The 23247-nt window shown below is 39.0% G+C and overlaps 1 protein-coding gene across 5 annotated transcripts in view; it reads left to right on the top strand.

The window, feature by feature from the left end:
* The window catches only part of NBAS (NBAS subunit of NRZ tethering complex), a 360511-nt gene that overhangs the window by 188146 nt on the left and 149118 nt on the right, over positions 1-23247 (top strand). For 4 of the 5 annotated variants that reach the window (XM_045447679.1, XM_045447678.1, XM_045447676.1 and 1 more), the window contains 6 exons: positions 1879-2108; positions 5239-5351; positions 11758-11889; positions 16884-16997; positions 21534-21691; positions 22695-22784. In XM_045447679.1, coding sequence (XP_045303635.1) covers positions 1879-2108; positions 5239-5351; positions 11758-11889; positions 16884-16997; positions 21534-21691; positions 22695-22784 — 837 coding nt within the window. The remainder of the gene's footprint in view (positions 1-1878; positions 2109-5238; positions 5352-11757; positions 11890-16883; positions 16998-21533; positions 21692-22694; positions 22785-23247) is intronic. The other variant, XM_045447677.1, reaches the window with a different exon arrangement.

Below are 23247 nucleotides of genomic sequence, written 5' to 3' on the forward strand. Positions count from 1 at the left end.
AATTGTTTTATATTTTAACACCTTTTTATTAGACTTTGATATTTTAATGACTTCTGGCCATTAGTCTCAGTTCTTAGAGAAAACGTTTGAAAGCATATTATAACAGTTTTGAAATGGTTATAGAGGCAGGTAATACAGATTTGGCAAACTTACATTTTTTTTTTCAAACTTACATTTTTAAATACTATTTTAGTACCTTTTAAGTTATGCTATATTATCCTACTGACTCTTGGCAATTATGTTGGGGTTTTCAACAATACTTGGGAGATATTCGAAAGCTCAATGGCACAATTTTGAAAATGTTAAACATTTCAATACAGCAGGTAGAGCAGAAATCTATATTGTTTATTTTAGCAAAAACTTTTAAATTTTAGAGTGAGTGAATTATATTTTTCAATACTTGGCATTAACTCTCTATGGCTTACTTGAATAACCCAAAGGAATAGAGAAACTGTCATATCTAAGTCATTTGGGTCCCTTGGATTAAGCCATTTTCACTTGTCGCCTGTAAGTGATTACAGCTGCTTGTTGGTAATTTGCTTTCTGTCACAATATGTATTTTATAGCAGATCCCATGTAGATATTAGTAATATTATCCTTATCAGTCATTTCAATAAAGGCCTGTCTGAAAATACTACCTTCCCTAGAGGCCTAGAAACAAGTGAAAAGGAGGGGATCCCATGAAAGTTGGGTAGTCGCCTTAATTGTAAGAAAACTCTATTCTCCATGGAATCTACTTTTTTCAACTCTTGCTTCTGTTTCTGTGCTATCCTTATCCTACAGAGGAGTCCTAAGAGGGAAGAACATTCTTGGGGAAGTTGTTATACTAATTATATATTGAAGTTATTAGCGTAAATTTAAAGGAATCTCTTTAAGACTTTTTTTGGACTAAGTATTAAGTACATAATCTCAGTTATACAGTAAATTTTATATTGATGCTATTAGTTGCCTAGTAGAATACAGTGTTTGCATGATTACCTTCTATCAGTGGCTCTTGTTTTACTTCATAGTTTTTAATTTGCAGATTGGAAAAAAAAAAGTCCATGTTATATTTGCAGCTTGGCTAGTATGTAAGCCTGAATTCAGATGCATTAAGCAGTCATAAATTATAGGTGTCATATTCAGAGATTTTCTTTTAAAAATTGAACTATTATAAATAGTTTAAGCAGAGTAGGCCCTGTTGAGTATGGGACAGTAGGTGTAAGGAATCCTGTTTTTAATGAACATGAACTTCAGATATTTGACTCAAATGTTCATTGTACACATTGAGGTACAGTTGACCCTTGAACAGCATGGGTGTGAACCACACGGGTCTACTTACTTGTACACAGGTTTGTTTTTGTTTTTGGTGAGTACAGTACTGTAAATGTGTTTTCTCTTCCTTGTGATTTTAATGTTACTTGTGGCTTACCTTAGTGTAAGAATAGTTATAGAATACAGTAAATAAAAAATATGTGTTTATCACCTGTCCATATTATCACTGGGGCTTCCGCTTAACAGTAGGCTGTTAGGAGTTAAGTTTTGGGAGAGTCAAAAGTTATACTTGGATTTTTGACTGCGTGGGGAGGTCAGCACCCCTGCCCCTGTGTCGTTCAAGGGTCAACTGTATTGTGCTTCCTATTAGTGCGTTCAGTTAAACGATTTCCTCTTCCTAAAAGATGAGTTTGTTTTATTGAGGTGAAATTCACATGACATAAAAGTAACCACTTAAAGCGTACTTCCTTGTCATTTAGTGCATTCAGTGTCACTTGTGCAACTGCTACCTGTACGTTGAATGTTTTTTTAATCTATTTCGTTTGGATATCAGAGCCTTCGTTTTCTTGAGAAGCACTGAATCTTCCCTCTTTGAGGCTAATTCCAGTTTCTTCTTTCCCCCAGATATTCACAGAAAGCCTTTTGTGTTCCAGTCGCCTTGAAAACATCCACTTAGCTGGTCACATGATGCACTGCAGTGCTTGTTCGGTAAATCCGCCAGCTAGCGCGGCCCGTAAAGGGAAGACCCAGTGCAGGGTCAGTTACGAAAGAAGTATTGACTTGGTTTTGGCCGCCAGCAGAGAGTACTTTAACGCTTCTACCAGCCTCACTGATAGCTGCATGGATCTGGCCAGGTAGAGTAATTCCACGTTCTTCCAGAAGAGGGAGGGGGGAAGTCAGAATACACAGACTCCACTGTTGGTTTTGTCCTTTACTTTACAAAATATGTCACCACAGGCGCAGATTGACTGTCCTCCACGGGGCACAGTTACTTATTGCTTGAATACAGAAAGATAATTATGTTATGAATATTCATCAGCTTTCCCGTGACCCCTTTTCTCCAGCATACTTTCCCAGTCTTTCTTGCTGATGATCTGTAAGATTGTATATCTTTTCTCTTAGAAAGGATTTATGAGATGGCCTGTAAATTCAAGTTCTGGAAATTTTTAGCACATTTAGGCAATGGCCATATGCTTTGCATGACTTTGCTCTGTTTGGGGATGAGGGACCTGATTAGATGATAAAGCTTCAAAGTCCCTTCCAGGTGGAAATTTCTGGACTGTGAATTCTGTTTCTCTTTGGCCTGTTGTCCTGGAGATTTAGTGTTGATCTTTTTACTATTGATTCTTAAGAGCTTTCTGTGCATAAAGGACATTTACCCTTTGCATCTCTTACATGTTTTAACCACATTGTCAAGTTTTTATTATGTATGATTTTCAAATCGCTGTTCAGAATCTTTAAAGATTTTGATTGTTTTCTTTTATAGTTTCTATCTTGTGTGTCATCCTTTGAAAGACCTTTAATTCCCAAGACCATTATAAGAGTTTTTCATGTTGTTTTTCACTACTTTGATAGTTATATTTTCACATAGAAATTTTAGGCCCATTAGGAATTAATTTGGTTGTAGTGATTGTGGTACCTATTTAGATTAATTTCCCCCCAAAATGACTAGTAGCTAAAAGCTTAAAGGAAACTTTCCCCCCACCAGTGATATCTTATTACAGAGAGAACCATGTTTTCTCAAACCGTGTTATTGGACTTGACAGAGTTGTTAAAAATAGTAAATTTTTTTTTTCTTCTCTCCTAAGGGATTGTGTTTCTATTTCAGACGATGAAAATATCAAATAGAATAGCTTTTAAAACTGGGAGTTGTGTTTGACCTAAATCTTTTTGGCAGGAGTTTTCAGAGATTGTTTTTAAATCTACACTTCTGATATTTCCCTTTCATCCCATCCCTTTTTCTCCCACAAGGACACACGTTAATTTGGAAAAGATGCCATATGTGTGTGTAAGGTGGCACCAGACTGATTATGATCTGTAAGGCTGGGTATATTGAAATGTTGACAGTAATATTTAATATAGAAAATAGCCCTTACATTCTTATTGATTAAATTATCATGAGCTAGTTTTTTAATGTTTATTTGTTTTTGAGAAGGAGCATGAGCAGGAGAGGGACAGAGGAGGTGGGAGGAGAGGGCACAGAGGATCAAAGCGGGCTCCGTGCTGACAGCCATGAGTCTAGTGGGGGGCTCAAATACAAACCATGAGATCATGCCCTGAGCTGAAGTTGGACACTCAACCGACTGAGCCACCCAGACACCACTGAACTAGTTTTTTAATTGAGGAAGTAATACATCCAATGAGATAAAAATATTCAACAATAGAAAAAAGGATATTTCTGATAATTCTCTCTTCATTCTTGTTGCCCTAACTTTATCCCTTAGCTATCTTTTTAAGTCATTTTCCTATGTATCTTTCCAAAATATCTTCTTGAATGTTACCCTCTTCTTAAGTCACAAATGGATGCATACCTTTCTGCATCTTGTCATTTCCACTTATGATCTATTCTGAAGGTTTTTTCATGAGTGCCTATAGGCTTGATTCATTCTCTTTTGATGGTTGTAGAATATTCCATTGTTTGACTTTCTAGAATTTATTTGATTAGTTTGTGATTTAATGCATTGTCTTATATTTTAAAGTTAATTTTGAGAGAGAGAAAGCGTGTCCACGTGCATGAATGGGAGAGGAGCAGAGAGAGAGAGAGAGAGAGAGAATGAATCCCAAAAAGGCTATGTACTATCAGCACAGAGCCTGCCTGCCATGGGCTCCTGAACCTGATACATGGATCTCATGAACCATGAGATCATGACCTGAGCTGAAATCAAGAGTTGGACGCTTAACTCACTGAGCCACCCAGGTGTCCCTCTTATATTTTAAAAACACCATGATACTCAACATCCCTACTTAGGTGTGGGCGTGTGCTAGTCTGTCTGTAGTATAAATTGCTAGAACTTGGAATTCCTGGGTTCAAAGATAGTTCAAAGATAGAATTTTGGTAGATACCACAAGGTTCTGTCACTTTTCCTCTTGAGTCAGCAGTATATGTTAGTGCTCATCTTATTTAAATTTTAAAGTTTTGCAAGCAAGGTAGACCTGTATCCATCATACAGATGGGTACTGGGGCCATGGGATCTTCATCAGGTGGTCCATGATTTTAGCACCATTAGCCCTTCCTGGCCTGATCTCTACCAGTCTTTCTAGGCTTGTGTCTCAATGTCCTTCCACATGCACCTTTCAGAAAGTTGGTTAATTAAAATATTTATTAAGGACACTTTGTTTGGATTTTTAAAAACTTGCTTAAAATCCTCCATAGGGTATCACAAATTCTTAGTTTAGCAAAGTCACTTTCTCCTGTTTCGCTTTCATTTCACTATTGCATTACCAACAGACTCTTCCTTCTGATCAGAAAAATGTCCTTTGTGCAGTTTCTTAGATTAGTCTTTTTTCCTTTGGGAAACAAAATTGTCACTGAAACAAGATGTTTGTTTTCCCTAGAAGAATAAGTGGAAATTACCTGAAATCTGTCTCCTTTTTTAAACCTTTCCTGTATGATTATCACCTTTGGAGTCAGCAGTAAAAAGAGTGTTAAAGGCAGAGTTAACACATTTTGCTTCATACTGTGGTACCATTACCTACTATCAGCATAACCCTGTGAGACTTACTTCACCTCTCTGAGCTTCAATTTTGGCTTCCTTAGAAAGGAGGTGATGCTATTTGCCTATCACACAGGATTGCTATGAGGACTCAGGAAGGTAATAGACAGCATCTAGCAGAACCTGGTGTGGAGTCAGTATTTGATAAATGTGTGTTGGATCTCACATTGTTGAATACAGAAAGGCAACTTAGCCAAACGTGTGTTATTTAAAACAAAACAAAACAAAACAAAAAAAACCCAAAACAACAGAATTTACTTGTTTCCCCTAGGTGCTGCTTACAGCTGATAACAGATAGACCTGTGGCCATTCAAGAGGAGCTTGATCTTATCCAAGCCCTTGGATGTCTTGAAGAATTTGGGGTAAAGATCCTGCCTTTGCAAGGTGAATTTTCCATTTAGTGTTCCATTGTTAACTTAGTATTCAGTTGTTTTGCATTGAATTATTAGCATTACCTTTGGCCATTTAATCCATTAGCAATAGATCCTACTCTCTGCCCCATTTTCAAATGAAATCTTAAGTGGATATCTAAAAAAAACAGAGCCGATGTCTTACTATAAATTTATTTTTTAAGTTCTCAGTTATGCCACTAAAAGGAATAACGTTAGTAACAGCCGTGAGGCTATTGGATAAAAACAAAAAGAAATGGGGGATTACAGATAGACTTTCAGATCTTCATCAGTTTTTGATGATGCAGTTTTTCTGTATTTTGTTTCATTTGCATACATTTAAGTAGCTGTACATGATCATAGTTTATTTTGTTATGCTCAGTACAGACTATTCTTAAGTTGATACTATTTTTTTTTAAAAGGAAGAATGACAGGAAGCTCTTGCTTAGAGTTTAATTCCTAGCGATATCTTAACAATGCCCAAGTTCTTTTACCTAAATGTACAGGTTGAGTAAGTACCACCCAAGACAAGCCTGCTGATACACAGTCACTTGTGATCATTGTGTACTTTGTGCGGTGAGGACAGTGTGTGTCTCCTAGTGTCCTGAACCTTACGTGACAAGTGGGAGATAGATTTTCTGTTGCCTTGAACTCCAGACCTCCGTGCCCTAAATAAAGCGGGTAGCTTGATTATTAGCAGTATGCTTGGTGCCTTCCATGTAATTTCTTATCTTTATTCTTAAACCTGGAAATGTTGGGAATTGGGAGAGGGGAAGCTATAGCTGAGTTGTTTCCGTCTCTGGGTTTTGATGCATTTTCAGTAGCATCGGCTCTTCTTCTTCTTTCTTCTTTCTTCTTCTTCTTCTTCTTCTTCTTCTTCTTCTTCTTCTTCTTCTTCTTTCTTCTTCTTCTTCTTTCTTCTTTTCTTCTTCTTCTTCTTCTTCTTCTTCTTCTTCTTTTCTTCTTCTTCTTCTTTTCTTCTTCTTCTTTTCTTCTTCTTCTTCTTCTTTTTAAACTCCTTGTACCTTTGGACAGTGGTGTCCTGTTACAGGTTCCTTGGTGTCCTTGTCCTGTGTAGGGTTTGAGTCAGATGGATCTTAGGGGATAGAAGTCAGTTGAGACCTTCTCGTGTTTTCATGTGGGTTTCCATTGTAGTTTTACTACAAATTAGAGTTTGTCAGATAAATTTATTAGACTTGAAAAAGGTAGTATTTGTGTTACCTTGAATATTATTGTTTGGAAGTAATTTCTAGGTGATTATACATATCCTGTAGCATCTTAAACAAGTACATTTATGGAGATTGTTAAGTCACTGGAAAATTGTGTTTTTTGAGCTCAAAGCTTTTTAAAATTGTGAAGATTAATCAGAGTTACTAAAAAACATTTTCATTTTATTCTGAGATGTCTTAAATCATTACCTGTCTCCCGTGAAACACTTATATTTTCAGTTGAGGTGTTCAGCCCGTCAGCCTGGGAGAGTATACAGCACTAGGAAACTTTTGCCCTGGTTGGGCCAAGCCCTCATAGCTTTGACTCTGTATATGAGTGTATTTTATTAAAAATTTCTTTTTAATGTTTATTTATTTTTGAAGGAGAGGGAGACAGAGCATGAGAGGGGGAGGGGCAGAGAAAGAGGGAGACACAGGATCCGAACAGGCTCCAGGCTCCGAGCTGTCAGCACAGAGCCCGACACGGGGCTGGGACTCACGAACTGTGAGCCGAAGTGGGACGCTCAACCGACTGAGCCACCCAGGCGCCCCTGTCTATGAGTGTATTTTAGCTGCTTATTTAATCCAGGCAGATTGATGTAATACAAAAAACATTTTCTTGCAGTTCCCCAAATGCAAATGAATTCGTTCAATTGAATTGAAATAACAAATCGAGCTCGTAATTTTCCGTGGTGCTCCATTAGCAGGACTTTTGCTGGCAGTGTTTGCACGTCATCTGATGGGTTTGAGAATCTGCGACTGAACCTGCTATCCTGCTGTTCCTTCTGAGAGATTTCCTGACTGAAGAGTGTTTTAAGAAGGACGTTTGCTTTCATGTCTTGACAGCTTTCCAGCTTGATATATTGATTTGGAGCTTCCTGTTGGAATGAATGTCAGAAAATTTTCTGGATGGGGACACGGGATACTGCATTTGTATCCTGTGTGTTGTGTTTATGGCGTAGATACAATTTAGGGTTAAGCTGCTTTTGTAGTCATCAGGGATACTGGACAAACCACATAACTTGGTATTTAAACACTTAAGGTCCAGGTATTTTTTTTTATAGCGTACATAGTTTATTTTGTCACTCTGCTTTGTTTTAAAGCCTTGGCCTACACTCCAGGAGTTGGTACTGGTCACCAAATGAAGGCTAAGGGTACTGAGTGACACTTAAAGAGTTCATAGAAAACAGGAACAGAAATAGCATGTAAAAAATGATTCCTTACGTTTGAGTGTGTGTGTGTGTGTAAACACATGTGTGCTTTTCCCCATCATTTGGAAATTCATGTTTTATGTAAATTATTCTTAATATTCACATGGGCAGATGTGGGATATTTCACTTGTCCCCCGTGTTTTCTATAGTAGGGTAAATCACTTTTCAGTCTTACAGCACTGTGGTTAAAGCCACCCACAGCCAGTTTTGTCCAGCTAGTGACTGGACACGTATTTCACCTTTCGTTTTGTTTAGGTTTTCTCATTCACAAAATGGGGATGCTAATAAACAACTTCTAGAATTGCTAATAGACATGAAGGCCATGTGTTCACAGTGCCTGGGATATCGTAAGGGCCGTGCAAGCATCAAGTGTCATCTTTGTTATTTTACATAGAGGTTCTAGTGTCTAATTGGTGGTGGAATTAGAGTGGTCTTACCTGCTTGTCGTTGTTCCTCTTCCCCACCATCTCTTCACTCTCGTGTTCCTACTCTGCTTTCCTTCCATTCAAAACCCAAGTTAGCTTCTTACCCTATTCTAGGAACTGAAATGATGAAGGGAATAGGGCACACTTCTGACTCGGGGGGACTAACACCGATAACAAGACAGAGTCACAAGAGTGTCACGTAGGAGTTTAAATTCTGATTCATCCGCTCTGAGCTTTGTGACCTGTGGCATCTTCGTGTTTTTGAATGTCCCCTTCCTCAGTTGGAGATAATAATATAATATTCTGTAGATAGACCTGAAAACTCTGTCTTGAAACATTGAGAATTTTTACATTAGAGGATCTCATACTTCACAAGTATTTCTGTGCATATGTCAGTAGTAGTAATAACAACTAACATTTATTGAGTAGCTTTCATGTTCTAAGTATATGTATTTGTTCTCAGAAGTCTTCTATGAAGTAGTGTCTATTATTGTTTCCAACTTCCAGATAATGAAATCAAAATAGAGGAGGTTAAATAGCTTGCTCAGGGTCGCGCAGTTAGAGATGGAGCTAGAATTCAAAGCTAGATAGTTTGGTACAAAAACCTGTGTTTGTGAAGAGTGGATACTTTTCTGATGAAGTGGTGTGAAAGTAAAAGATTTAATAAGGAAACTCAGGTGTTCTTGCTCATCGGCTAAGTGACTGCTGCATATTGTCACCTTCTTCCCCTGTCCGATTCAGATTTGTACTTCAGCAATGTCACGAGTAACTGCCTGTGCTGTTGTGTACATTTGGTGCCATTCGTGAGCGACTGAAAGTGGTATTTTGCATCTGTGGTTTGTTGGGCATGATTCCCTGTCTATGCCTTACAAGGTCGTGATGAGAGCGTTTGGCATGTGTGTAGCTGTTCGGTAAGAGCTTCTTATGTCTGAGATATGTGTGTGTGTGTGTGTGTGTGTGTGTGTGTGTGTGTGTTTAAAACACTGGATCTATATTTGTGAGATCCACAGGAAAATGAGGGATCCTCAACTATTAAAAGATGCATACGTGCATATCTTTTCCATGGTCATTAATTCCATTTGAAAAGGAATTTTAAGTGTCGGAGACTCCTTTCCTCCATAGAAATATAATAACATCTAAGTCTTGAATTTGCCTAACCAAGAAATCACATTTTGAGATATAATTTAGCATGTCCTACAATAAGCAGTAAAAGAGAATTGGTCTAGTGATTGTCCAGAGGCTCAAAAAAAAGAGAAATAAATAAAGTAAAAAGACGTTTGAATAAGGCAATTGCACTCTATTAGAATTCCACTCTGCAAATTTACTTAATGTCCTTAAAATATTAGTAGTTATGCCTTGCTTCGGGCAAGAAACAGACAAAGAACCAAACTTGGAACTTGGGAGAAAATGAAGATCTGTTGCCATGTGTGACTTCAGTTTAGAAAACTGAAAAAGTAGGACTTTGATTTTATTGAACTAGAGAAAGAATGGCTGGATAGTAAGGAAGTCGGCTTACTAGAGTTATTGAAACCAGGGTTTCCGCAAGAGAACCAGCATTCATCAAATGTGGCTATAAAAGTGTGTACAGAAACCCCAGGTTCTTACATATGTAGACTGACCATGAGATCTCGGTAGGGCAGGTTTTATTTGGAAAATCAAATGAGAAACATGCAGAAAGTACCTTTCTCATAGTAATTGCATCTGAAATAATGAGGTAGTAATACACATTTTCTTAAAATACATGCAAGGAGGAAAACCCGTAAAACAGTAGCAAATGTTAAGAAAAAAACAAAACAATTTTTTGATTGAGAAAAGTTTGAAGAACGCCGTATCAGTTAATTTTTGCTAGGCTGTGCTATAGGAAAAGTCTCCAAAGCCTCAGGGCCACGGAATAGAAGGTGAGTTCTCGCACACTGGCATTTCTGCAGCTCGGCTTTGGGAAGTGGCGTTCTCACGGGAGGGGAGAAGATAAGGAGTGGGATCCCACGGTGACTCTTAAACATTTGCTCAGAAGTGGCATATGTCGTTTCCACTCACATTTCGTTGCCCACAGAAATCACATGACCAAGCCTAAGTCTAATGTCAGGTGGGTATTTGGGGCACGGCTCATTGTGAAGCAAGGAACTGAAGTCTACGTCTACCTTCCGTTTTATAGTGAAGGCCACAAGGGATTACTGTACTAGCAGATGCATGAATAGCCCTCTTAAAATAACCCAGTGTACACTCAAGTATTTAGGAATAAAAGGATGCGACATACGCAACTTATTCGCAAGTAGTTCAGAAAAAACAGGTGTGTGTGTGAGCGTGCGCGCGCACGTGTGCACACAGGCATTCGTGTGCGTATATGTGTGGAGAGGGAGTGCTCACCTGCACGATTGCACACGTGCATGTGTAAATGGAGCAGATTATTAGCAATTGGTTATTCTTGGCAAAACGTACAGAGTTCTTGGTATCATTTGGGCAACTTTTCTGTAAGTTTGAAATTAAATCATAATGAAAACGTACAATAAAAGGGCCCATTCCAAAGAAAACTACTACCTCTCTCCTTTGTCTCGCCAACCCCTGGACCCCCTGCCACTTACCTATAAGAAGTTTTGGGAGAACCCAGAATATATGGGATAAAGCCATGGATTTGGGAATGGGTAAAGGAATGAAGGTATGAAAAACATTTTAAGAGGCTGGGTTGAATTCTGGTTCCATCACTTTTTCAGTGACCTTTCTGTACCTTTTTTTCCTCTGAAGATAATAGCATCTGCCTTACAAGTTCTGCCTTGTAGGGTTAATATACATAAATTACCTACGACAGTGTCTGGGATGTAGCTCATACTCACTGAATGTCAGCTGCTGTCATTATAGTTCCTACTGTTGTAATTATGGGGGCCTGGCCTCCCCGATAGTGACATGCTTCTTAAAGGTTGATACCTCTCCCTTAAATAAAAAAACATCTCTTCCTAGCATATACATAATACTCTTTGCTGAAGCTTTTTTCTCCCCTTAAGTGTCCTTAATTATCTTAATAGTGTGAATCACTGTGATCAGACATGTTTTATTTTCCTAATATCTGTCTTAAGTGAGAAGATAGGGCCGGTTTGGAGAAAGGTTAATACATTGGAACTGTGAGCCCTTGAAAGATCCCTGCCCTTTAAAAACAGGGGTGATGACGTGGCGGTAGAAATAGGGATGTTTGGAATACGGGATGGATTTTGGGGTGGAGGGGTTAGGTGAATGGGGGTGCAGGTGTGAGAGGAAGTCTCTGACGTTTTCAGAGACAGATACTGAATTCTTTAAAAATTTCCGAGGCCTTACATGGCAGTTGAAAAGGTGACGCTTTGTCATAGCTCCCGAACGTCAGCGCCTTCACTCTTTCAGAAGCTGGGTGACAAAAGATCCAAGCTGTGCATTATTTATTCAAAAGCAACAACCATTGTAATTTTTTAGAAACAATTGTGTCTTAATTCTTTTTGATCTGGAGGCTGAAAGCTTTCATTGTGTTCACTTACCTAAAACTTGGGCAGTCATGACACTCTTCCGTGATGTCCCTGGTTACCAGTCTTTAGTATGTCTCTCTTCCTTAGTGCGACTGTGCTCTGATCGGATCGGCCTCATCAAGGAGTGTATCTGCCAATCCCCCACGTGCTACAGACAGTCCGCCAAGCTTCTGGGCCTTGCTGACTTGCTGAGGGTAGCAGGTAAGCTTTGAATGCTAAATTGCAGAGTAGGGTTTCTGTGTTATTCTTGCCATCATCCCAGGCGAAAGTCAGAAAATCTACCTCCAGGTGTCAGAGAGCTGTTCTTGAGCAAGGATTTGTCTTCTCTGCAAAGATTGGCACGTTATAAAAATGGGTACCCATACTGAGCTGCTGGTCCTTTAAATGAGGACAGGCTCATTCAGGATGCTACAAAGAGTAGCAGCCAGGATTAGCATTTATCACCAGAAAGCTTAAGTGTAGAACAGGTCAGGCCTACCAGGTCCCTTTCGGTGCCCAGATTCGGTGTGGCGTTTTTGAACCTGAACAATTTCTTAGCAAAATGCGTGCATTTACTGTTTGGTGGGGTTTTCACATAGGTGATCTTACTTCATCTGCTACTAAATGGTGGTGATGATGGTATTTTTCTCATTTTATAAGGGGAATTAAGGATCAGAGAAGTCCAATATCTTGCTCAGCAGGGTTAAATAGCAGACCCTGACTTCTGAGGAGTCTTTCTGACTCTTTCATGTTTCTTTAACCACACTGTTCTGCTTACCAGAGTCTGTTAATAATTTTCTTTTGTATTTTTGACTTAAGCTTATCTCCACAAAAACAGTTGTTGGCCATATGTTTTATAAGCAGTGGTTTGAAGTTAGACTTGTCCAAACCACATAGTATAGGCTCAAAAGTAAGTGAGATTTCTGTTTACATTTTGAACTTTTAAAAACATATATATCTAGTGTATTTAGGGGACATACATTTATAAATGTTTTTAAATCTTAATATAAATGACTTACTCTTAAGGGCTGCAGTTTTAGTAAATTGTCCTGTGTCATTGTCCTCTTCTAGTTCTGAAAGCAGAGAGTTAGCATCTTTACCTGCGGGCCCGCTGCAGCTTTGGGACCTGTCACCCATCGTGAGGCATTTGGATGACAGGGTGGGGGCGGAAATTGGGGGCAGGGAGTCAGAAAACCGCTTCAGTCCTCACTGTCCCATACGCTTGCAAAGTGGCTTTAGCTCCAGCTGTTGTCTCCGGTGACTGGCAATGATACCCTTGCTTCACCCTCCAAGTTACAGGATCCCCGAAGGAGTTAACGCCTATAAAAGCACTTCGTAAACTTTGAAGCGCTCTGTTCATCAGGGAAAATTTTCGTAAGGAAATTTCACAGAAACGAATGAAGCAGCTCAGGGATACTGCCAGCATTTTTATGTACCCACTAAGACTAATTTCCCGTTTTGTCCTGTGTCATGTTGACACGAAACAGGAATATCAGTGATCTTGGTAAATTGTAGGAATTTTTAATGGTATTGACTGACATTCTTTCAGTCCCCTTCTGTACTAGTCATTCACTTAATTAATTTATTTATTATAATTTTTAGGGGTGCCTGGGTGGCTCAGTCGGTTGAGCAACCGACTTCAGCTCAGGTCATGATCTCGCGGTTCGGGAGTTTGAGCCCCACATCAGGCCCTGTGCTGACAGCTCAGAGCCTGGAGCCTGCTTCGGATTCTGCGTCCCCCTCTCTCTCTGCCTCACCCTGCTTGTGCTCCGTCTCTGTCTTTCAAAAATGAATAAACATGAAAAAAAATTTTTTATTTATTATAATTTTTAGAGAAAGCGTGAGCTGGGGAGAGGGGTAGAGGGAGAGAAAGAATTCTAAGCAGGCTCCATGCTCAGTGTGGAGCCCAGTGTAGGGCTCGATCCTCAAACTGACTGAGCCACCCAGGTGCCCGGATACTCCTTTTTACGTAGTAGCTCTTCGGTGATGTACAACAACCTCTTGTTCCCTGCGTTTTACAGATGAGGAAGCGGAAGCACAGAGAGGTAAAGTAGTACCGCTAGGTACTTTGGATACACAGTTCTGTTCCACGCAGCTTCTGCCCTCCGGGCATTTGGAATCTTAGAGGGCTGAGGAAGCAGATAACTATGCTGCAACACAGGACGTGATGTGTACCTGGCTTCTGCAACCAAATGTTACAGAGGTTGGAAGAAAGGCAATGCTAATATTTTGCCCAGTGAGGAGGGTAATTAAGAAAGGAATCACAAAGCTGGTGACATTGATCTGAAGTGCACAGGGTGTTTGGTTGTCTACTGCTGCCTTACAGACCACCCCCAAAGTTTAGTGACTTAAAGCAAAATCATGTGATTTTTATTCTCCCAGTTCCGGAAGTTGACTGGGCTCAGCCAGGCAGTTCAGGATCTTTCATGAAATTGCACTCAGATAGTGTCGAGGGACAGATGGGTTCATCTCAAAGGTTGCTTTACTTACATGCTGGCACATGGTCTGGGAAGACTTACGTAGCTGGGGGATGAAATAGTCAGGACCTCGTCTCTTCTCTTTGTGGTTTCTCCTTGTGGTCTTTCCATATGGTGGCCTCAGAGTCCCAGTACTTCTTACGTGATGGCTGAGGGGTCCCAGAGTCAGTGTTCCGAGAGAAACCAGAAAAAGCTTCATGGAGTTTTCTAATCCAGCTTTGGAATTTGGGCAGTTTCATTGCCATTGTGTCTTATTCATGGAGGCAGTCACATGGGCCCTCCCAAGTATAAGGGAAATACATATGGGCCCCACCTGAAGGCTTAACTGGGCCCGGATAATCTGCTTCTGAGCTGGCTTACTCGGCTGTTGGAAGAGACCTCAGTTTCTTCCTGGCTGGTGGCAAGAGGCCTCAGTTCCTTGCCACATGGACCTCTTCATAGGGCTCCTTAACTGTTCTGTCAACATGACACCTAATTGTTCCTCAAGCAGTTGAACCATGAGAGACTGAGGAGGAAGCCCTCGTGTCCTTTATGACCTAGTCTTGGAAGTCTAGTCAAGGAAATCAGTAACCAGTCCCTGTATATTTCATATACTCACAGCCTTATCATGCCACCATTTATGTTCTGTCTTTCAGACTAAATATCAGAATCATTTTAATAGATGTCTTTTTTTTTTTTTTTTTTTTTAATGTTTACTTGTTTTTGAGAGAGACAGTGCATGAGCAGGAGAGGGACAGAGAGAGAGAGGGAATCACAGAATTCAAAGCAGGCTCCAGGCTCTGAGCTGTCAGCACAGAGCCCAACACGGGGCTTGAACTCATGAACCGTGAGATCATGACCTGAGCCAAAGTTGGATGCTTAACCAACTGAGCCACCCAAGAGCTCCTTTAATAGATGTCTTGTCTGGCCATACTCCTGGCTGTTAAGAATCTGTTTTGTTTTGTTTGCAATATTTTTCTAGATCATTCTTTTAGGCTGTTTTTGGTTATGTTTTCCCACTAATCCACCTGTTCAGATTGGAACTTTCTAGAAAGAAAAACAGTTAAATATTTGAACTTTGGACTTGAAGGTGACCATTTAACCTATCTCCATGTAAAAGTTTACATTAACTACAATAATAATCCTCCCCTTATGCTTTTGTTCTTATCTGAGTTACTTGTTACTGCCCTTATAGCAAAGATATGACTCTTATTTTGAATGTGAGAAAACAGGGATAAAGAAGTGAAACAATTTATTGATGATTTCACAGTTAAGAAGTTTCTCACTTTGAATCCTTTACTCTTATCCTTTCTTTCCACCTTTTTGTTATTGTTGGATGATGGTAATTAATGGATCCTTAAAGTCAGCTGACTAGAGGCTTTATATCTGCAAAATATCTTTGCCACCTAGCCAAGCTGTCTTATGAAAAAAAAAATCACCCTTGGTCCTTTCATTTTTTTATTTAGATATTCTGAATAAATGCAAACATTTTGAGAGGATTATCTAGGAAATAGGTTTTATATTAAGTGTGATATGTGCATGTATTTTTGAGAAACTTTGTGCATATTGTTCCATTTCCAGTATTATTTGTCAGTGTTACAGAACATGGGTTTGTTCTAATAATAATACTATTATGAATCATAGTGTTCTATCCTCTCTTAAAAAAAACAAAACCTAATGTCTTTCAATTAGCTTAGGCCAATACTTGGATTTTAAACCTGTGAAACACAGGATGGAGATTAACAGTAACGTATTTTAAAACTTTCATTCAAACCTTTCTGTGATATGTTTACTTTTTCTTCCAACCTGCATTATAGCTTAAAAATGCAAGGATCATTGCATTTTTCCTTTTTCTTTTTGGAAATATTGAAAATAATTTTAAAGTTTCATTACTTGATTAAAATATAAATTGTTTACTTTTTTTTGCCTAAGTGTACAAATTGTGTTTATGTTGTAACTTTGAATTATAATAGAATCTCTACTCATTTCACTGAGTATTTTTTTTGAACCCCAATTATATGTATGACTTGGAGGTACTGAGAATTTAACAAGGGAAGGGACCCCTGTCTTGAGAGATCTTAAATTCTGATACTAGATGTAGATTTTTAAAACAATAATCTCAATAAATTGGTATTCTGAAAATGAAAAGAAACATGTAGGAGATCACCTAAACCATACCTTTTTTGTGAAGAAAGTGGAGAGATGTCAAAGAAGGACATCACATCTAAATTGACTTCTAAGAATCTTTTTGAGAGATTAAGATCTTTGTGTTACCATAAACTGAATTTTGGTATGTTTTGAGAGCCTATATGCTTACTATGATAAATAAAAGATAGTACTGTTAGTGAAACCATAAAGTTATAACCAATTTACTGTGTGTTTAAGGCTCCCCTCTTTGTATTTGTCATTTGTTAATTATAATTAGAAATAGAACATTCAAAGGGCAAAATATTAAAAAAAAAAAAAAAAAGCAAAATATTTAATGCCACTACTGGGAGGAAAACTTTTTCTCTCCCCACTTAGGTTGGAATGGTTGGTCTGGGGCTGATACTGATCACTGATCTCTTAGGAGAATGAGAGCTAATTCCAGGATTAATAAATAGATTGGAAGGTCAAAGTTGCCTTGACATTTGTCCTATAATCTTTTAAAAAATCAGTCTAATCTCTACCTTTTATGTTTTAATTCAAAATACAATGTTAATGAGCTGTTTTATTAATTGATGCTGCCATAATCATTAAGTTGTTTGCATGTGTTTACAGGTGAAGACCCAGAAGAAAGGCGTGGACAGGTTCTGATCCTTCTAGTGGAGCAAGCACTTCGTTTCCATGACTACAAAGCAGCCAATGTGCATTGTCAGGAGCTGATGGCCACAGGTGAAATAGACAAATTACTTAACACTTTGCCCAGGTCCGCTTTGCATGATGAGTAATGGAAAAGGTCTGTTCTGAAATCAATTGGCCTGATTGGGAAGCCAGGCACATTTTCTTCAAAAGACTTGAGAAACCTTTTATGAGCACTAATCAGTCTGTATTCTTTGTGCTTATATATTAATGTAAGTACTTAATGGGCTCAGGGGTTATATTTTAGCTGAGATTTTGGTTGCTTTCCATTGTCTATTAAAAATATGCTCATAATTTTAAGAACAATTTTATATAAAATATTTTAATACCTTTTCATGTATTTGTTATATAAAAGAAAATTTAAAATTTTTGAATTATCTATGATTTGTGAGTAGTTAATATTTCTAGTCTTTAATTTTTTTTTAAACAGGGATAACATAGTGCTTTTCAAACTGATCTTGAGAAGTTAGAAAGTAGTCTGCAACCCTAAAATTTTCTATATTGAAATTTAAATTCCAGTCTCTGGAAGATCAGATTTGTGTGTGTCTGTGTGTGTGTGTAGAATAATTTCACTATGAAAGAACATATTCCCCCATGGGGTAGGAAGTGATGTTGTCTGATCATAGACTCTCTATTAAATGATCTGCTTTCTGTAGCTGTCTCTGAATGTAGGAAAGCTCAAGCATATCTTTTTATGTTCGGCATAGAAGGAACATACTTAAACATCATAAAAGCCATTTATGTAAAGCCCACAGCTAATACCATCCTCAATGGGGAAAAACTGAGAGTTTTCCCCCTGAGATCAGGAACACAATAGGGATGTCCACTCTCACTGCTGTCGTTTAACGTAGTGTTGGAAGTGCTAGCATCAGCAATCAGACAACAAAAGGAAATCAAAGGCATCAAAATAGGCAAAGATGAAGTCAAGCTTTCACTTTTTGCAGATGACATGATATTATATATGGAAAACCCGATAGACTCCACCAAAAGTCTGCTAGAACTGGTACATGAATTCAGCAAAGTCACAGGGTACAAAATCAATGTACAGAAATCAGCTGCATTCTTATACACTAATAATGAAGCAACAGAAAGACAAATAAAGAAACTGATCCCATTCACAATGGCACCAAGAAGCATAAAATACCTAGGAATAAACCTAACCAAAGATGTAAAAGATCTGTATGCTGAAAACTATAGAAAGCTTATGAAGGAAACTGAAGAAGATACAAAGAAATGGAAAAACATTCCGTGCTCATGGATTGGAAGAATAAATATTGTCAAAATGTCAATACCACCCAAAGCTGTCTACACATTCAATGCAACCCCAATCAAAATTGCACCAGCATTCTTCTCGAAGCTAGAACAAGCAATCTTCAAATTTGTATGGAACCAGAAAAGACCCCGAATAGCCAAAGTAATATTGAAGAAGAAGACCAAAGCAGGAGGCATCACAATCCCAGACTTTAGCCTCTACTACAAAGCTGTCATCATCAAGACAGCATGGTATTGGCACAAAAACAGACACATAGACCAATGGAATCGAATAGAGACTCCAGAATTGGACCCACAAGAGTATGGCCACCTAATCTTTGACAAAGCAGGAAAGAATATCCAATGGAAAAAAGACAGTCTCTTTAACAAATGGTGCTGGGAGAACTGGACAGCAACATGCAGAAGAATGAAACTGGACCACTTTCTTACACCATTCACAAAAATAAACTCAAAATGGATGAAGGACCTGAATATGAGACAGGAAACCATCAAAACCCTGGAGGAGAAAGCAGGAAAAAACCTCTCTGACCTCAGCCCTAGCAATTTCTTACTTGACACTTCTCCAAAGGCAAGGGAATTAAAAGCAAAAGTGAACTATTGGGACCTCATGAAGATAAAAAGCTTCTGCACAGCAAAGGAACCAGCAAAACTAAAAGGCAACTGACAGAATGGGAGAAGATATTTGCAAATGACATATCAGACAAAGGGCTAGTATTCAAAATCTAGAAAGAGCTCACCAAACTCCACACCCGAAAAACAAATAACCCAGTGAAGAAATGGGCAGAAAACATGAACAGACACTTCTCTAAAGAAGACATCCAGATGGCCAACAGGCACATGAAAAGTTGCTGAACGTCACTCCTCATCAGGGAAATACAAATCAAAATCACACTGAGATACCACCTCAAGCCAGTCAGAGTGGCCAAAATGAACAAATCGGGAGACTATAGATGCTGGAGAGGATGGGGAGAAACGGGAGCCCTCTTGCACTCTTGGTGGGAATGCGAACTGGTGCAGCCGCTCTGGAAAACAGTGTGGAGGTTCCTCAAAAAATTCAAAATAGATCTACCCTAGGACCCAGCAATAGCACTGCTAGGAATTTACCCAAGGGATGCAGGAGTGCTGATGCACAGGGGCTCTTGTACCCCAATGTTTATAGCAGCACTTTCAACATTAGCCAACTTATGGAAAGAGCCTAAATGTCCATCACCTGACGAATAGATAAAGAAGTTGTGGTTTATATATACAATGGAATACTACTTGGCAATGAGAAAGAATGAAATCTGACCTTTTGTAGCAACACGGATGGAACTGGAGAGTGTTATGCTAAGTGAAATAAGTCCTACAGAGAAAGACAGATACCATATGTTTTCACTCTTATGTGGATCCTGAGAAACTTAACAGAAGACCATGGGGGAGGGGAAGGGGGAAAAAAGTTACAGAGAGGGAGGGAGGCAAACCATAAGAGACTCTTCAAGACTGAGAATAAACTGAGGGTTGATGGGGGGTGGGAGGGAGGGGACAGTGGGTGATGGGCATTGAGGAGGGTACCTGTTGGGATGTACACTGGGTGTTGTATGGAAACCGATTTGACAATAAATTTCATATTTAAAAAACAAAAAAAAAAATCAAGCATATCTTTTTACCTAGTGTCTTTGCTTTCATAGCGAGTGGTTAAAAATGTAGTGCTTCACCTCGTAATAACTCATGGAGCGTGCACTTAAGAGTTTTGCACTTGGTGTATACCGTTAAAGAAAAATATTCTGTCATTTCTTAAAAATTGTAAGGAAGACATTATTCAGGACTTTTGCAATAGATGTTAAAACTATTGCATTAAGGGAGAGAGAAGAGACTCAATTCCAAATACGAGAAAGACAGCTGGCGACTTAAAGCCAAGGAGCATGGTAAGGGGTCAGTGGATGGAAAATGGGCACGAGACATCAAGGTTCGTGGCATTCTTTCTGACCTGCCTTAACAGGATTCTTGCTGAAGGCAGGCCAGGGCGATTAGATATCAGGGATGAGGGATGGGGAATTTGCTCACATATCAGCAATGATCAGTTGTCAAGGGTGGGAGATTCTCTCTAAACTGACTTTTTTGTAGGATTATTGCTGAAACTGGAGTTTGCAGGCTCAGCCAGGCCAAGGTGTAGGCCTAGTTGGGAAGAAGCTTCAACAGAGCCTAATATTTGGTCAAAGAAAAAATCGTTTTCAGTACATCTATGAAAATCTTTAAAAGTCTAGGGGAAAACACTGTGGTTTGTAATATCAGCGTTAGAAAATCCGTTTCATAAAAGCTACCTACATTCAGAATACCAACCAATATTAACATTAACCAGTTATTAAGCCACTATTGATATTAACCAATATTGACTTTGTAACATTAAGTTCAGAATAATTATGGTTGTCTGAAAAAAACGTGTATTATTCTAAAATCATTTAGAGAGCTTTGTTAAAGAATTTTATTCCCGTAAGGCGTAGTACCTGGATTTTTACTTTATATGTTTAGAGAAATTATTCTGGACCCAGGCCTTTGTACTTAGAAAAAGCAAACACTTTTAAAATAGAACTTAGTACCTAGAAAAAACAAACAAACCCTTTCAAATAGAACTCCTTCAGTGACAAATAAAACTGTATTTTACTGGAGTATAACATTGTGCAGCAAACATCTCTGCTTAGAGCCACGACGGACAGCGTGCCTTGCGCTGTCCTTGGATCTCTGTCTTCTATGAAGTGAATGTGTCTGTGTAGCTGCCTGTAATAGTTTTTCTTTTCTCACACTTGGCAAGTTTACAAAGTGGCTTTTAAATATAAACGTGATTTAATCCTTCAACAACTCAAGGAGGAAGGCATTATCACTGTCCCTTTGTGGTAGTGAAGGAGCTGTGACATCTGGGACTCTCTCAGGCACACACACAAGTGCTAAATAGCAGTGTTGGGCTGTATCCTCAGGTCTTCCGAATTCAGATCTCTGACTTAGCTTTTTACTCACTGCCAAAGCTAAGTAGATGACGGGTAGTCATTGTCAGGTATTCTAAAAGGAAACAGAGTTTATCAGAAAAACAGGTGGGATATTGCTAACCTTTCTGGATAATAAGCCAACCCAGTATTTTTTTTCTACTTTACTTTAGATCCTTACATGTTTCTTACTGCTTATAAAAAAGTTACGCGTCTCTAATGACCAAGATTGTGCTTTGGTAACACAAGACCTGAGCAGAAATCCACTGAGTTTCTCATGTTAGATTGGAGATTTTTCTTCTGGTGAAAATCCGTTTGTTTTTTCTTGCTCATTTTATAGGTTATTCTAAGAGTTGGGATGTTTGTAGCCAGTTAGGACAATCAGAAAATTACCAGGACTTGGCCACGCGTCAGGAGCTCATGGCTTTTGCTTTGACACATTGCCCTCCTGGCAGCATTGAACTTCTTCTGGCAGCGAGCAGCAATCTGCAGACAGAAGTAAGTGTTCCAGTAAAGTAAATCCCAAACTGTATGAAATCTGATTTCTTGGGTGTGTGGATCTGAGATCTTGTGATTGTTTTTTTAAATTATATGGAAGAAAAATAGCTTGTCACTTATGTGAAAAGGGATTTGAAGATATTGGATAGAAGGTAGTGTTGTTGGCTTATTATAGTAAGGGAGAAAGGTAGGAGGTAATGTTAAGAGGTAAATTATTGGATATAATGGAAGAAATTAGTGTTGTCAAGAATTAAACATGAGAAATGGTCATGGAAAATATGTTAAAAACCAGTGGTGATACCATCCCTCGGAAGTCGTTTGGAGAGTGCCGAATCCTAACCACTAGACCACCAGGGAACTTGGAAGTCCTTTGGAAATGGCAGAGGACGGAGTTTTGGTTGGGGAGATGCTCGGTTTCCCAAAATTCACAGGATCTGCCTAAGAGTGGATAATACTTTTGTTGCAAAAAATATAGAAGAAATAAATAGAGGGTATAAGAATATAGGAGGAGATTCTGGAATTCTCCTTTTCATATCCTCATCATTCAGTACATTATACACCAGGTTTTTCACCATTGGTGCCCACTTCTCAAATTGGGAAGCCATTCAGGAAGTCCTGAAGTAAGCCTGTTACCAAAAAGTGTTCATTATGAAGTAGCAATTTTTTCCTCAAAAGAATGCTTTTAAAATTTCCAGTCTATATTGTAAAGTGAGGCAAATTTAAAACACAGTTCCTTTAGGGGCACCTGGGTGGCTCAGTCGGTTAAATGTCTGACTTCAGCTCCGGTCACGATCTTGCAGTCCGTGACTTCGAGCCCCACTCTGTGCTCTGTGCTGACAGCTCGGAGCCTGGAGCCTGCTTCAGATTGTGTGTCTCCCTCTCTCTCTCTCTGCCCTTCCCCTGCTCAGGCTCTGTCTCTTTCTCTTTCTCCAAAATAAATAAACATTAAAAAAAAAAACAAAAACCAACAGTTCCTTTACAGTATGTCATGTTCTCTTTTCAGATTCTTTATCAAAAAGTGAATGTCCAGATCCATCCGGAAGGAGGAGAGAGTATCAGTGTTTCACCGTTAATTAGTAAAGCGCTCCACGAGGTGAGTTAGTCTGCGAGGGAGGAGTTTGAAAGGTGACCCTGAGTGGAGTGAAATGGGAGTCGCCTGGCCGTGTGTGTGTGTGGGAAAACTTTTTCTTTTAAACGTTTTGTGTGTGTGTGTGTGTGTGTGTGTGTGTGTGTGTGTGTGTGAAATACAACATTCATATTAAAAAAAGAAAAAGTACAGAAAAGTGTCCAGCTCCATAAATTATCACAAAGAAAGTAGCCATGAAGCCACCAGATAGAGAAATTAGTGTGACCAGCCTTCCGCAAGTCCCCCTGCACCCTGTCCCAGCTTAGTTTCTAGCTCTTCTTTTTCCTTCCGGAAATCACCAGTGTTGTGACACCAGATCTTTGTGGCTTCTGTTCTTATTTTAAGGAATTTTAGTCCCCATCACACCCCTCCCAATACGATTTGACCTATTTTTGTACTTCATGGAAATGGCTGTGCTCCATAATTTTTG

Source organism: Leopardus geoffroyi, chromosome A3, assembly GCF_018350155.1.
Source record: "Leopardus geoffroyi isolate Oge1 chromosome A3, O.geoffroyi_Oge1_pat1.0, whole genome shotgun sequence".
NCBI classification, from domain to species: Eukaryota; Metazoa; Chordata; class Mammalia; order Carnivora; family Felidae; genus Leopardus; species Leopardus geoffroyi.